Source organism: Pyxicephalus adspersus, chromosome 3 (assembly GCF_032062135.1).
Source record: "Pyxicephalus adspersus chromosome 3, UCB_Pads_2.0, whole genome shotgun sequence".
Taxonomy (NCBI): Eukaryota; Metazoa; Chordata; class Amphibia; order Anura; family Pyxicephalidae; genus Pyxicephalus; species Pyxicephalus adspersus.
Genome location: NC_092860.1, coordinates 14,247,739 through 14,263,824, shown reverse-complemented (window position 1 = coordinate 14,263,824; position 16,086 = coordinate 14,247,739). Strand labels below are relative to the sequence as shown.

Genomic DNA, 16,086 nt, shown 5'->3' with positions numbered 1-16,086 from the left:
CTCCAAACCACATAATATATGCATTTGAAAAATTATCATGTAAAGTAGGCTTTCTTGAGGTTTTAAACAGAGGTGAACTTGTGAACAAACTTTCAGGTCTTTATAGAACCCTCTGCTATAATTAATATATCTACAGCTCATTGTACATTAGTATAGTGGTCAGGGGGATGAATGCCTCCTACATTGCTGGCCAGTGGAAGAATGTCACCATTACAGACAGGCAAAAATAATCCTTTTTCACAGGTATGTTTTTTACTTACAATTAGTAGGTCATTTAAGAAAGGGGGGGGACCTGGTCAGCTCAGGAGGACCTTTTCCTTTTTGTAGAAGGTCTGCCTTATGTGGCTTCTAGTCTGTTTGGCCCAACCGTGTGAGACTGTGGTAGGAGTTTTAAGCTACTTTAGGTGGAGGAAGTAATGCAAATGGTTTTTGTTCTCTTAGTAAAGTGGTACGGTAAAAGAGTCAACACTTTACACACAAAATAAACAGCCCCATACACTTTTAAACTTTCCCAAGCCTTTTGGCAAAAATAAAGTCGTATTTTACAGGTAAAGTTTTGAAAGCAAAAATATACAGTTTATTCAGGAAGAAATCAATTTATTTTTAAATTTTGACATAGAAATCTATAAATAAACCCATAAGACTCATGCATGGTAATATTTAATATGTTGATCCTTTTTATTAGAAAAAAAATGATTATTAAGTGTTGTCCTTATGTCTCCTTCACGCTTCACAAAGAAATAAGAGGCTAACTGTGGCCATCTTCTGTGACCTCAGACTTGGCATGCCTAGTAGAAACATTTAGTGCCAATGAAAATGCTGGAAAATAAGTCTCATACAGCTCCATACATAAAACGTGGAATCTGACATCCCCTTCAACATTCCTGAAGGGAATCAATTACTGCCATTGAAACACATGGACCTGGAAGATTCCCACAAGTGAAGGTTGAAGGGAATGTCCGATTCCCTGTTTTTAAATAGAGCCCTTAGACCCTTTTTGTGGTTCATATATTGCAGCGAAAACACAAATAAATAACTGTGTGTTTATTTTACCTCCATGCTGTACTGGAGAAACAGCTTCCCTCAAAACTGCCCCAAGCGTACCTGTATTGTCAGCTTCCATTCCTGCACATTTAAATGGAATTAATCATCCCGACTAGTTCAATCAAAAAATGAGCAGTGAATTGCTGTACACTGAAAGAAGTGGAATAAGAAATCATTACTACAATGATAAGCACAGATCAACCTTCTACAGTCCAGAAAACAGAAATCTCTACAACTGAACCCCACTGGGAGGGTGGCATATGGGAGATAATGGTATATAGGTGCTAATCTGTGCTAAGCATTGTGGAAATAAATATTTCTATTCAGCTGCATCTTGTTGTGAGCATTTTGATTGCTGGACTATATTAAGTAGTTAACTGAATGCCTATACCCATTGACCTGTGTACATGTGTCCATGTGAAGGCTGGAGCAGTGTCGCACACTGGTTTATAGCGGACAAGCAAAAGAATAAACAGTAATAATGAGCAGAGATTTTGCAGTTTAAAAAAAAGAAACAGTTTTTTTCAGTTAGATAACTTTGTTTCAGAAGCATTGATTCTTTAAAAAACAAACAAAGCAAACAGAAAACCCAGAATAAATAAGACAAACAGTGCAACCCACTTTTGTTACAAAATTAAAGTAAAAATACAACAACCCTAGAGACCCACTGGTGTAGAGAGGAGGAAAACTGTTGTAGCGATGCAATAAAACCACCTAGAGGTGTACCCGCAGCTTTCCTTGCCTTTAATTAGGCTGAATCTCAGGCAGTTTTAACACACAATATTCCAAAACTCTTTTAGCAGCAGAAATGTGCAGGGGGAAGGGTAACTTTAGCACCATCAAAAGTACTGAAACATAGCCAGAATTGCACGAGATTCAGGTGGCTGCACTTCATATCTGCTACAGTTTGCCTCCCATCTCCCCAGTTGAGTCTCTTTAAAAGGAAGTTCCACTAAGGTGAAAAAGTCTGCTTATGCTGGCCAAGCTGCGTCCCTCAAAGCATCATGTTAAAATAATTACCTTGCCCATATTCCGCCTTTAAGTAAGATGTCACTGCCTGTCTGGATAGCCTTGTGCAACACACAGCAGACAAAAGCTCGGGAAAAGATGGTCTTTTAACGGACTGCAAAGTTTCCCTTTGAGATTTTGCTTGCTTAGTTACAAAGGATGGGGACATCGCATCGAACCGAATGAGACAGAAGTAAGGCAATTATAATCCCAAGGTTATCTTTACAGGTGTGTTTTGCAACTATATATAATAGACCATTGAAGAAATGGGGAGAAAACTGACCATTGTATGCGACCCTTCATGAAGAATAACATTTTAATTTTATTCTGCACGGTCAACACTGGTAATTACTACCTATGAATGGTAGCTGGTACCTGCAGTAGAGAAGAGGACCTATAATAGTCATATACAATTGAATTGTATTTGAATATTGCTGTCCCTGTGACCGCAACTAGAAACAGACATTGACATTCATTAGTTGTAAAACCTTTGAAATCTGTCATGTTCTTAGTGAAACTTCATTATCACGCAACAGTGCAATCAAGAAGCCTCCAGTGTAATATAGCTTCTTAGTTTCTTACAGCAAAACAATGGGTCACTAATTTGGCATTGATGTCATTGGATAGCTGATCCAAATAGGCCCATTAGTCAAAGCTTTTCATATCCAGAGGATGACCCCGTATTAGTTCTCTGCATTAGAAAGCCACATTCACAAAGGGGGAACACCGCGCAACCTACGTATTAGGTTGGCAATCTTCTTTGCCAGTCCTCCCTGCTTACTGTCCTCCACCTGGAAAGTCCTTGTGAGAAGGTTATAGAAAGAACCATAACCCACAGCCACCACGGTGCACGTCAGACAGATGACATTGTAGGGCATGCTGAAATCAGGAGTAGGTAGATTGACTAGGAGGGGCTCTGTGTATAACCGCATGAAGTAACTTGAACCGTCTGATGATGGGAACCTGGCGGACAAAGGGAAAAAAAAAAAAAAAAAATCAAAGAACTATTCCATTCTGATTAAAGAAGTACACCTTTTAATTATATCTGATATAGAGTGCACTCTTTTCCAAGATGCAAGTTAGAGTGCACTATTCATTAGGTTCTGATTAAAAATGCACAACTTTTTTTTGGCCATTGACAGGGATTTCCTTTTATTTCCCAAGGGTAACTAACAAGTGTTCTCATTGGAAGGTTTTCCTTTTATACCCCGCCCTCCTATTTGTTGATAAGGGTTATCAGAACCAAAAGAGAAGGCTGATTCCCCTGGACACAAAAAAGATTTAGTTTCACCTGCACATTTAAGTCATTTCTCTATTGGACTTTATAAGGTTCTGATTTAAAACAAACACTTAATTTAGTTCTGATTTAAAATGTGTTGCTGACTGGGCTCCAAAGTTAAGGCGCACCAAAAAAAAAAAAATGCCTGGAATTTAGGAGGCAAAGCTGGATATGAAGTGCTCACAAAAGTATGTGTTCTCTGCCATCAGTCCATTTCAGTGAAACAGACTCAATAAGACTTTCTGGAATAGAATATTTCGGGGTTTTGTGGATGTCTCAGTCACTGTCACATGCCATTGTTGCATAAACTGTACAGAGAACCAAACAGATATGGAAAGAACATTTTGAGTTTGGCTTCCCTTCAGACTTCGGGCTTCAAAGGATGAGCAACTTTGCAGAGTAATCTGTGAGTAATTACATTTCTACTTCCATAAAAATCCCGTCACATTAAGAACATGCAGATAAAACTTACAGTGTGGAGAAGAGTGAGCTTTCTTCAAGTTTGTTCGTCTTCAGGTTTTTTACACTGGGGATTAGAACACTCAAGACTGAAGGGCTAAACAAGAAGAAAACAAAAAGATCAAAAGCATTACTAGGTATGCCAAAAACATGTGTGGTCAAATGTTTAGAACAACTGACACCATCACATCTATATGATGAGCTCCTTTATAATTTCATCCATGATTAAAACTCCTGGTGTGCATGCAATGAACAGCCCAAATAAAGTGTTGCAATGCTCAAAAAGATTGGTGCCTCCTTTGAAGTACACACATCTAGCTCTGCAAATTTAGCGACTTGGAGTACAGACTATTAATTCAGAATGAAAGCAATGCAAGTTACGTTTTAAGGGGAAATCAGCAATGGCAGGTTTTTGTATTTCCATTAACTGTCCCTGATAACATATTAGATGATATTGTAGGTTCCAGGATTAAACTCAAGATTTTCCTTTGGAAAGAACATAAGAGTTATGCACAAAAAGCAGAATCTTCAAGAAAAGTTATATATTACCTGATATAGAATCCATGGTTTGGGTCCGGTGGGTACTCTGTCCACTTCAGCAGTGCTCTCTCAAACTGGATACTAATCTTTGTGATGGAGTTAGGAGGCAGCTGAATTAACATCTCTAAAAGATGGGGACGCTGGCGATCCTTTGCTGGCACATAGTGAATATAACCTACATGTACAAAAACAATTTGTCAGCAGAAGGCAAAACATCTATCAATACTTAAAGAGGAAGACAAATTCTGTAGTTGCAAAAGATTTATATGTTGGTCGAACACAGTTACATATTCAGTACCAATGCATGCCAAAAGGGAATTTCCACATTCTAACATTTGTTCATATCATGTAATGTAAAATTAACAGCCACGTCACCAACTGTTCCTTAGACAAACTTGCAATTCAACGCCACTACTACAATCATAGACAAAGCCTGGACAGCAGTAAACCTACAGTTAACATACTGTATGTTTGTGTGGGAGAAAACTATAGCGCCTGAAAGGAAACCCACACAATTACAGAGAGAACCTATAAGTCCCATGCAGATAGCATCTACCAGTCAATCATTTAGCCCAAAGCCTTGTTCCATAAATACGGTGTGCAGTTTTTAAGCAAATGGCATGTTGGTAACAAGGCTATTTTTTATTACAATGCATGGGCAGGCGAACATCTATTTACAATTATAGTGTAGATGCCTAATAATTGCCATTATTTTATTACTCACTGGGCTTGTTCTCCTTGCCCTTGGTGATGATAGTCAGTGTGTGGACATAGAGCCGGAGGTACCAGGGAACAGTCTCCAGGATCATAACAGGGAAGGCTCTGTATGGGTGGTTGTTGTAAATCATGGTGTTAATCACGCCAGTTTGAAGACCGTAACCGCTCACATAGCGCTCAGCATGAAAGACAGGGGGCCGAGGCTGGCCTGTAAGGAAAAAGAAAAATACAGGAAATTCTACACAAAAGGAACTTTACAAACTATTATTTTTTGACACATTACAATCACTTCTTGTTAACTTTAGAAAAAAAATTAGAACACTTTCTATTACAACAAACACCTGCAATTTAGATAAAAGACATTAAAAAAGCACACAAATCAGGGTCCCAAAAAACATATTTATGAAAAGTATGGAAAACATGGCGTTTTATCATTTTGAAAACTGAGTAAGGTTTGTTCATATTACTACTATTTTGATTTACTGTGAACTTCAATTAACTTCTGAGTTTTTATAAATTCTCCTTCAAGCAACTACCAGCAGTACATTAGGTGTATTTTGCAGATTAAACACTAAAAAAATCTAAAAGAAAATCTAAAATCCAAAGACTAAATCATCAATGGAGGTATGTACAGAAAAAATACAAAGCGCTACATCCATGTAGCTTTTTTAAGCAGTATATACATGCTGCATGTGGATGTAAAATATGTGGGTGAGCGTATTGTCTGATGCCATTTGGTTGGAAGCATCCGCCTTGCAATGGTAAAAAAAATTTGTTTTTGCCCATCCACATCTGGTTGTAGCAGGAATGCTTCTGGTGCATAAACAGATCATTATGAATGATGACACTTTCTGCCATCAGTATTCACCTGAGTCAGCAGAGCTCCCCTTCCACCTTAGAGCCACATTCAGGTTTCTGGAAGTGTTGAAGAAGCCTGGTTTTAGAAGATCATACACTGTGTATATTCTCTGGTCACCATGGACTGGAACTTGTTCTTCTAAATATGAGGGAGGAGTCACCTCAAACAGGTCAAGCTCCTGTAATGCAGAAAGCAAAAGCCAAGTAATTATTATAATCATAATCCTAAGAAAATAAATCCTTAACAATATAGCACATTAGTTATTTTAAAGGTTTTTTTTTTTTTTTAGGATTCTGAAAAATCAGTACACTGGTCATAACTTGGGGTTGTCCTCCCACAACAGCAACAAAAAGAACCCTTTCCCATTATAGGTAACTATACAGGTCTGGGTCAATTCTTTTTTTTTATTTTTGACAAGCTTCATATATGTCTAATGATTTTATATTTTTTATTTTTATAGTAACTAAATTCTACCAAAATACTTTAGTGATGCAGCAGAACATCCTTGTAGTAAGCCCCCTATACCCTGGTAGGTACCCGGTACGTACGCACTTAATACATAAGCTTCTGCCCCATGCTTAGCTCTGTCCCCCACGCCTTCAATCCCAATGGCTAACTCCTATTCTGGGTCCTGTAATTTCTGCATTGTATTGAGGGGTGGAAGAGGCAAAATCTTCCTTGCAGCCAAGCCAATGACTGCTGTACCATGAAAACCCTAGCAAAAAATCCTTCCTAATTATTAATAGAATTAAATAAAGTGGCAAAGAGAGAGTTGTGACTCTGGCTCTTTTGTATCATGAGTAAGTGTGCCAATCCCATAAATTATAAACAAAATTTATATAAAAAAAAAAGAAGAGAAAGATAGGGGTTTCTTGTGACAAAAATCAATAGACTGTATTAAGCATACACAAGGGTATGTAAATATCAGTGTAGCAAATAACTACTTCTATTTTGAGTCAGGCAACTAATTATCTAGCTTTAACAGACACTTCCCTGGGCCCGGGTTGCTCAGGGAACCTTGTCTATTACGTGCTGTATTTCTATTATTTACCACTTATTGCACATTGTGTTTATTTGCTATATTGATATTTACATTGTGTATGCTTAATACAGTCTATTGATTTTAGCCACAAGAAACCCATCTTTCTCTTCTTTGATATAAATTTATATAGAATTAGTACCAGAAATATACAGATTTTGGTACCATTAGAGGTTTATCAGCTTTAAACTATCACCTGACCACTCAGGCTAAAATGAGTCGACTGACTTTTCTTATACAAGTTTGCCCCTACTGGCGCAGTCCACCTAGAATAAGCTTTGTTGCCAGATGGAGAGGAAAGTCATCTAGGTGGATGACATCTCTTGGGTATCTGGGCCTGGCTGTGTAGGCAATGCAACATGTCCCCCCTCCCCATACCTGGAATATCCGTCATTGCACAAGAATGGTGGAGAGGGTACATAGAAAGGAAACGCAGCTTTTACCTGGTTGGCAATTGCCAGCAGGTGCAAGTGACCAATCAGCACAGTGACAGTGCCTCCAATTCAACCCTTTGCCTAGCATTTTAACTATAAGTATCACAAAAAAAAACAATTATTGTCAGTGCGGTGTGTCTTACCTTATCATACCCTGATGAATCGACATAGATCTTGCTTTGTGTTGCAAGAGGACAAGGCTCTGTTACTGTTCGAGCAAACATCTTAAATAAAGACCAATCTAAAAGAAAAAAAACAATATGCCTCAACCTTCACTACATTAACAGGAGGATCACTGAAGTGATAGGGAGGCACCACTGACTTTCAGGCTATTATAGCTACAAATTAGAAATACATTGTCTAAAGAATGCATTGGCACTTTTGTAGGATCTTTAAAATACTAACATGTTTATGTGCTAATTCATTTAAAGTGAAAGTAAAGTTTGAGTTTTATTTGTAGAGGATTTCTATCACATTTTACATTTAAACCAATTTATAAAATGTAGTTAACATTCCTCATAAAAAGGCACAGAATCTACGATAATACCCTATGCAACGATTGGTAATTTTTGTTCTACTGGGATATGGATGAGATTTAACAGAACCAAAGGTATTTTCCTTTTTTTACATGGAAAAGAAATGGACCAGCTAATAAATAAACATACCTCTTTTTCCCTGTCCGTTGGTATACATATCGAACACCACCGTTAAGGATTGTCGCAGCTCCCAGGAAACTTTTGAGCAATCTGGATCCTGAAATACCATGAGATTGTATGGTTAATCTGATAATGACGACATGACTTACTGAGTAAAGAATCACCCTGTCAACATTGATATTTCTTCTGGTAGATAATAGCATTCAGAATCCCTTCTCCAGGTTTTTATATATTCTGATGTGGCAGTATATTCTTTGCTCTCTAAGCTGAATCAGGAGTGTAGAGTTGTAGATTGGATACATAGCTAAACTATCCCAAAGAGGACTGGGTTTCACAGTAATTGTATAGTATATGGGGAACAGAGGCAAATATGTATATCGTACACTCAGACCACCCTTTCCAGGTATCTGGTATTCCAGGAGTTCTTAAAAGTTTATAACAGGTTTAAAAAAAAAAGCTGTTTCAGCGCTGAACTGACATCCCATACAGTGTATATAGCAATGTCCAAATCTCACCTGCTGGACCAAAGGCCACTCTACACCCCCCTTATCCCCATTACCATAGGTGGAAGTCATCTATAGTCCATTAAAAGAGAACTTGGAAGAGTCAATAACACCTTTTGGAATTTCAGTTCACCAGAATAATCCTAACTTTCAGCAGCAAAAGGATAGAAGGGTTAAGGTCTATTTTAGGAGTGTGGTGTACTTACCCTGCATATTGGCCTGATGTGCACTGACTGGGAGTGGTAGCTGCTGTAATACAGACGCTCTGCTTCTAATAAGGAGGCAAGACCCACCTGTGTGGATAAATGAGGAACTTAATAAATTGTCCTAAACCAGAAAAGCAAGACAAGTAACAGAAAGACAGACACAGTACCTTGGAGCCACATGGTAGAAGCTTCTTCCATGGGGTGAGATTCTCTGTGCATACAATTTCCCTGGGTAGAGTGGCATATCGTAATAGGTGGTGATCTGTCACTGTAAGGTACAAAGAATGGTATTAAACAATCCAACTGACAAATCTTTTTTTTTTTACCTTAGCCTGATCTGAGTGTTTTTACAACCAGTGAAGTATAAGCACATTACTAAAAATTAAAAGATTTTTCAGGAGAGCGAAGAAAATAAAATACAATAATCAGAATGCAGGTGGTCAAAAACCAATAGCCCCGTATGCAATACAGGGCGCAATCTCCAACCACTCCCTTTTTTTCAACAATTTAGTTAAAGAAGAAATTAAAAAACAAAAAAGGGAAAGAGGGGAAAAAATAAAATAAAATAAAAAAGAGGGACCCTGAAAGTCTGTAAACTAGGAACTGCTACAAGTAAAAGTTACAGGGTGTTGAAGTTGCTTTCTTTTAAACCAAACCTGATATGACCTAAAGAATGTCTAACCAAGTATTGTTGCATCCTAATGTAACCGTGTTAATACATAAATCAAATCCCTTTGATGCACTGTATTGGACAATTTCCTTTAGATCCACCTACCTTCAACTGTGTAACGCAAAAGGCCTGGCTGATGTGATACTAAACCAATGAAAAATTTAGATTTTTATTTCTCATAGTAGATGAGTATGCAAGTAAAAACACGCAGACATTCAAAAAGAAAAAAACAAAACAAAAATGGGGCCTAGAATGCTGCCAGGAACTTTAATAAACCAAACTTCGTTAAAGCCTGAAAATTTCTTTAAAAAAGGAATGGTATCTAGATCTTCATTTGTTTTACAAGATTAATAAACTTGTCACATTGGATGTGTTATTATGCCATATATCCCACAATCACTTAAAATTGAACTTGCACAATATGTCTAATGCAGTTGTATACTGGTTTAGTATCTTTGGGGGGTCAACACTGCAACACACTGTGGTAAATGCAGTACAGTAACACACATTACCACAATGTATAGTTCTAAGTGGGCTTTAAGGTCCCCCACCAATACCTAAGCCATGTCTGTAAATAAAGCAAAAAAAAAAAGAAGATGAACCAATAAACGGAATACACATTGGAACAGTGGAAGGCATGATAATACTTGGCTGTGCCAGGCAGTTTCCAGTTTGTCCACATATTGTGTTGTAACCCACAGGCTGTATATTGAGCAGGACTGCTACAGATCGTAAGCTCTTTAGAACAGAGCTATGATTCCAATTGCCAAAGTTTTGATCTCTGATGCTACATACACAAGTGAGACGATTCTCGTCCAATTATCACTTCAGGGCTACTATCAGACAAAAATCTGACGTGTGTACACAGCGGCCGTCCGGCGTCGTTCATGGAATCCGCCCTGGTGAATCTATGAACAACGAATTACCGCAATGAAAGTGAAGTGCGGTGCCACTCCGTCATTCTCCCCCTGCCCTCTTCATAGAGCACAATGGTGCTGTACGTACAGAGCTCGTTCATTTGTTATTGGAAAGGACTATGAAATATCCTTTACAACAACAAAAGTCTAACCTGGGTACATAGCCTAAATAGTTATTCTTTAAAATGTTTCTGATTGCTAATATTAAAGATAAATGTCGGGAAGATATACAAAATAAATGAAATTGTGTATTTATTAATCCCTGCGCAAGGTGTGTAACCAGAAGCATTATGCCCACACAATGGTTGCCCCCAGGACTCCCAAGTGGCTGTAGAAATGTATTTTCCTTTATTCCTTTACAAAACAAGCAAATAGCACAATCATATGAATCACCTTTCTTTGCCATCATACATCAAAAACCTTCCAAAATCTTCCACAAGCAGTTTTATTAGCCTATAAATAATTGATTTAAATTTTAAAAACATAAAAAAAACATTCAGCATGTTAGCTGTAAGAGATAATGGATAGAAATGGAGAGGTGTAAATGGATAAGACTTGTACACTAACCATTGGCTAATCCCAGGGGCTTGAAAGATGCAGTTGGAGTCACTGTGTTAGTCGAGTCAATGAAGTTTAACGATGCACAGAAAATACCTGACAGGATGTTAGTCAGCTCCTTCCAGTTTTTATCGACACTGAAAAAAGAAAAAAGCAGAATACTTAAATCCAAACTAAATCCATAAAAAAAATATTGCAGCTTTCCAACCTCAGGGTAACAACACTCACTTGCTGTACTGGAGCAGAGCAGTCACTTTGTAGCATGACTACAGAAAACCTCAACTCTCAATAACATGGGGTGTCCTGTAGGCTGCAGAATGAGCTGAAAACACTTACCAACTCACAACATTTTTTAGCTGGATCAACAAATATTCTTTTTACCATATTAAACCGATAAAAGAAAACCATTTCAAGTGTATTATTATTATTTTACATAGTATTTATATAGCACCATCAAATTACGCAGCACTGTACATAGTCATGTCACTAGCTGTCCCTCAAAGGTGCTCACAATCTAATGTCCCTACCATTGTCATATGTCTTCAATACAGTCTAATTATTGTATTCAACAAACCAAAAGACAGCAAATAAGATTAGTTCAGTTGTTGCGCACTGTTTTTAAAAATGCATGTGAGTGCCATGGGTTTACCATTTAAAAAGTTACTGATTTGAATGGACAGCACAAAGCACCACATTGCACAGAAATGTAGTCCATGCTGCACTTTTAAGTGCAATCCACAGCAATGCATGGTGGGACATTTTTGCTTATTGCATTGTGCTGCATTGCAATTCAGCTGACATGCAACCATTGTTAAGACTCTGAAGATTGCTTTTCTGGTAATTGCCTAACCTGGTTGATAACGTATGCTGTTTCCCAGCTCTCATATGTAAACAGTACACCAAATTACTGCACTTATTTACATGACTCCTAACATTTCGGCTTTCATTTGATACTGATATTCACAAACAGGACCTTGGGTTTGTTTTAAAAGTATAAAAATAAGAGAGTCCGAGGCATTTCCGAGGCATTTGGAGAATAGCAGTCAACAATTCCATAAGGATTGCAAAGTCCTCCTTGGCAGGATATGTAAAGCTAAGGCTATGTACAGATGTCATATGATTCTCAACAGATACAATCTGTTCGGTACGAGAATCTGACACGTGTACAGAGGTCGTCCAACGTTGTTCCTAGCGGATCCAGGAACATATTAGTGGAAGGCCTGTTTTAAAAATCTGTGTAGGTACTATTACCAAAAATCAAAACACAACACACATGATGATGCTGCAGTTGGGCTTTTTAACAATAGAATTGACCATTAGCAATTATCTGTCTGTCATGTTTCCCACTTTAAACAGAAAGAGTTGTACAAACTTTTCCCACCATATTCGGGTAGTAGGCTCATGCCACCTATAGTTATGTGTTGGTGGATGCTAATCTCACATGGCACAATCAGAGCAGTGTTCTCCCCAGCCTGTTTTAGCTGGGTGCACAAGCCAGCACTTTTCAGTGTTTTGGGGAGATTACTGAAAAGTTGGGTCCCAATACAGAGGCTGCCACCAACCTACAGCTTCTTCACACCCAGCTTAAAAAATACATCAGGGGAAAATAGTGCAGAGTGATGAAACTAATCACACCGCTCAGTGTTCTCCCCAACCCCTTTTAGCCGGGCACACCACCCGGCTGTTTGGGTGGTTACTGAAGGGTTGGGACACAATACAGGGCTGCCACCCACCTAAAAAAATTCTTGCTTAAACACTGCGGCTCTTCTGGATTTAAGAAAAATAGTCTTACTCTGTGACGCTGTCCTGAAACCAAACCCAGAGCTCAGCCCCGGCGGGTGCTTGCAGGAGAGGCTGACCCCAGGATCTTGTACGCCAGAATCCCTGAGTGAAGAACAGATGCAGTTCCTGGATTGAGTATTGGGAGATCACCTGACCCAGAACTTTGGGAAACAACCTGTAGTGAGAGACTAAGGAGAACAAAAAGTGTTATAAAATACAATAGTGATACAGTGATCACTTAACACTAAAAACTAATACTTAATGAAACCAGTTTATATATGTAAAAGAAGTGGGCATTCCATAACTATCGTTTATTTTCTTGTATTTATACAGTGCCAACATATTACGTAGTGCTGTACAAAACCCATAGTCATGTCACTAGCTGTGACTCAAAGGGGCTCACAAACTAATGTCCCTACCATAGACATATGTCATTATCACAGTCTAAGGTCAGCAGTATGTATATAGTGCCAACATATTACGCTGTGGCTGTACATTAAAGCGTACCTAAACTCAGAAATTTCACTTTACATAAAAAGGTTGACAACTCTTTTATGTTACGTAAAAAATTATGTTGTTTGTTTTTTTTTAAAGTGCAACACCCATTTTAAAAAATAAAATAAAAAAAAAGGTGTAGCACTGCCCCCTAACTGAGAATGAATGGGAGCGAAACAATCGATAATGAATGGGAGCACAAAGCCTCCCAGGATACCTACGTCACACACCCCAAGATGGGTGCTCCTTCTGCGCATGCCCGAGCATCTCAGGCATACGCAGAAGGAGCCTTTTTGCGCAAAGAGAAAAATTTGACAATCTCACGCATGTGCAGTGAAATCGGCAAGTTTTTTTCCAACCTACGTCACCCAATCTCACGCCTGGGTCGCCGGGATGCCACGGGACCTGGTGGAAGAGACCTCCGGATGCATCGACTACCCTGCGGGATTGAAGGTAAGTGGATTTTTGTTTTTGTTTTAAGGACTTTTGGGTTTAGTTACTCTTTAATACAGTCCAAGGTCAACAGTATTTATATAGCACCAACATATTACGTAGCATTGTACAATAAATAGGGGTTGCAAATGACAGACATATACAGACAGTGACACAGGAGGAGAGGACCCTGCCCCGGGGAGCTTACAATCTAGGAGGTGGATGGGATATACAACATTGGCCAGCAATGATGATGTCACTGTGACGTATGGTGATAAAGTAGTCGGTGCTATGTACATCAGTAGGGCGGTGATGATGTCATAATGACGTCATGAAATGATATTGAATGTGGTAATGCATGACGTATGTGGTGAAGATGTCAGTGTGATGAATGGTGGTAATGAAGTCAGTGGGTGTGCAGTACTGAGATGATGATACCACTGAGGTCAGAGTACCATACAGACGAATGATGCTGCCAATACGCTCCAGTCCATAGGGCCCTCACCTTTCTCCCTTCTCAGGTCAGAGTCCAGGCGAGTCCGGAACTGGAAGGTAGCGGCGATATCGCCGGAGCGCAGCGGGGTGAGCAGTAGCTCCTCTTGGAAGGAATCCCCCGCCGTCCCACTGACCCCGGTCACCAGCACCGCACACACAACCACAGCCCACACAGCAGCCATGTTTCCCTTGCCGGACTCTTCCGGTTTACTCTACCAATTCATTCGGCCAGCCAATCGCTTTCCACCTTTCATGATACAGCCAATGACAGAAGGAAAGGCGGGGAAAACAAAACCTGTCAAATTCATCTGTTCCAATCACAGCACGTCAGAATTAGCCAATCAAAATTACGACAAGCGAGCACGCAAATGTACGCATGCGCATAATGAACCGCCTGTCAATTTCGTTTAAAAAGCGGACCTGTCGTGTAAACTCCAGCACAACATACACCAGAAAACATGAAAATGAGAGCTTAGTCCAAATAAACCTAAAAAATTCACTACAAGACTTTGTATGGCATGAATTTTTGACCAGCAGCTGGGCCACAAGGGAACCCATATTATTATTTATTACTAATATTACGCAGAATTTATATAGTGCTGACATATTATGCAGCGCTGTAGAAAGTCTACAGTCCAGTCCCCAGCTGTCCCTCAAAGGAGCTCATGATCTAATGTCCCTACCTTAGTCAAATATATTTCATACAGTCAAGTTTGAGAGAAAGCCAATTAACCTAACTATGTTTTTGGAACCTTAACTTTATTTGTTCCTGAAAGCGATCCTGTTACAAACACTTGAAAATAAAAATTGAAAAAATATAATTTAATGTCCACTAGAGCTAAAACACAACGTCAAAAGCACCTGTCACTGTAAACATATAGATAAACCCTATTGAAGGCCTGCAAATGCGACATCGCCATGTGCCAGATGTGGCTGGGTGGCACAAAATACTGGTGACGAGAAGACAGATCAGTGTTTGTCGTCCTTTTTAACACAGGAAACCCCTCAAAAAAACTTTCAGGTCCCCTGCTATAATTACTATATCCACAGTTTACAGTACATTAGTGTGGTGATCAATGGGAAGAATGTCTCTTACATTGCTGGCAGTGGGAATATCACCTTACAGATAGCCAAAAAGATCTGTAAAGAATCTGTACAACGGACCTGAGAGGCACAAATTGCTTATTGGTAAATGAATCCCTGGAAACCTCTGGAGGAACCCTGGCTGAGAATCTCTGAGCTAGACAATGCCAGAAGTCTTTGGAATCTGGCCAGTCATGTAATGTATTATGGTGTTGCATGAGATTGGACTGCATGGTCATGCCCCTTCGCGTTAACACTTTTGTTAGACTATTGAGGGGCATCTACTAAGGGTTTTTCTTTCATGGGGCCATCTGTGGCTATATTTGGCAGACTTGAAATATCTACAGGGAGTCCATGCCACAGGAGGCTGTGATCACCTAAACTGCTGCATGCTACTTAACTCTGTTGTTTAGACCCATAGAACCAATTATTAATATTATTATTATTATACAGTATTTATATAGCGCCATCATATTACGCAACCAATAACACAAAGGTTACAGATCTGAACCCAATAAAGGGCCACGTTCTTGATCTTTTCGTTTTTTCTGATATCCACTCCATGGGGATTTCTGCTGTCAGGAATTCTGCAATTGCCTGCATTGGATTTATCAGAACTGAAATACTTCCCTTTAGTTCATTGTTACTATATTACAAGAGACCAAAATGCCTGGTAATGCCACTCTCAGGTGAAAATGTAACTTTTGTTAGACTATGGAGAGAAATCTATTTTTTTTACGGTCCCTTTACTATATTTGACATACCTGAAATTCCTAAAGGCATAATCCTAAAGAGCCATAAATGGCTATGCTTACTGTCACCCAGAAAATTGGGGGTGTTGGCCAGTCAGCTCTATGGTGGTAATAATGCCAAGTTTGATGGTTTGATCCTTATAGAGACCATGCCATTG

The 16,086-nt window shown here is 39.1% G+C and overlaps 1 protein-coding gene across 1 annotated transcript; it reads right to left on the bottom strand.

Moving 5' to 3' along the window:
• Nucleotides 1-576: 576 nt before the first annotated feature.
• On the bottom strand, nt 577-14,282 carry PIGT (phosphatidylinositol glycan anchor biosynthesis class T). Its single transcript, XM_072403675.1, has 12 exons — nt 14,104-14,282; nt 12,682-12,859; nt 10,899-11,026; nt 8,912-9,012; nt 8,745-8,831; nt 8,045-8,132; nt 7,523-7,620; nt 5,916-6,084; nt 5,055-5,255; nt 4,340-4,505; nt 3,804-3,887; nt 577-3,015 (listed from the first exon to the last, which is right to left on the bottom strand). The coding sequence occupies exons 1-12, from the start codon at nt 14,273-14,275 to the stop codon at nt 2,763-2,765; spliced, it is 1,725 nt and encodes a 574-aa protein (XP_072259776.1). The 5' UTR covers nt 14,276-14,282; the 3' UTR covers nt 577-2,762.
• Nucleotides 14,283-16,086: the final 1,804 nt, after the last annotated feature.

What these genes read in the sequence shown, in the direction of transcription:
- PIGT (XM_072403675.1), bottom strand. Translation starts at nt 14,275, where the DNA reads ATGGCTGCTGTGTGGGCTGTGGTTGTGTGTGCGGTGCTGGTGACCGGG. An exon ending in GGGCAAGGAGAACAAGCCCA is followed by an intron (nt 4,506 to 5,054) that starts GTGAGTAATAAA and finishes TTGTACATGTAG; the next exon opens with GTTATATTCACTATGTGCCA. An exon ending in AGCTCACTCTTCTCCACACT is followed by an intron (nt 3,016 to 3,803) that starts GTAAGTTTTATC and finishes TTTGTCCGCCAG; the next exon opens with GTTCCCATCATCAGACGGTT.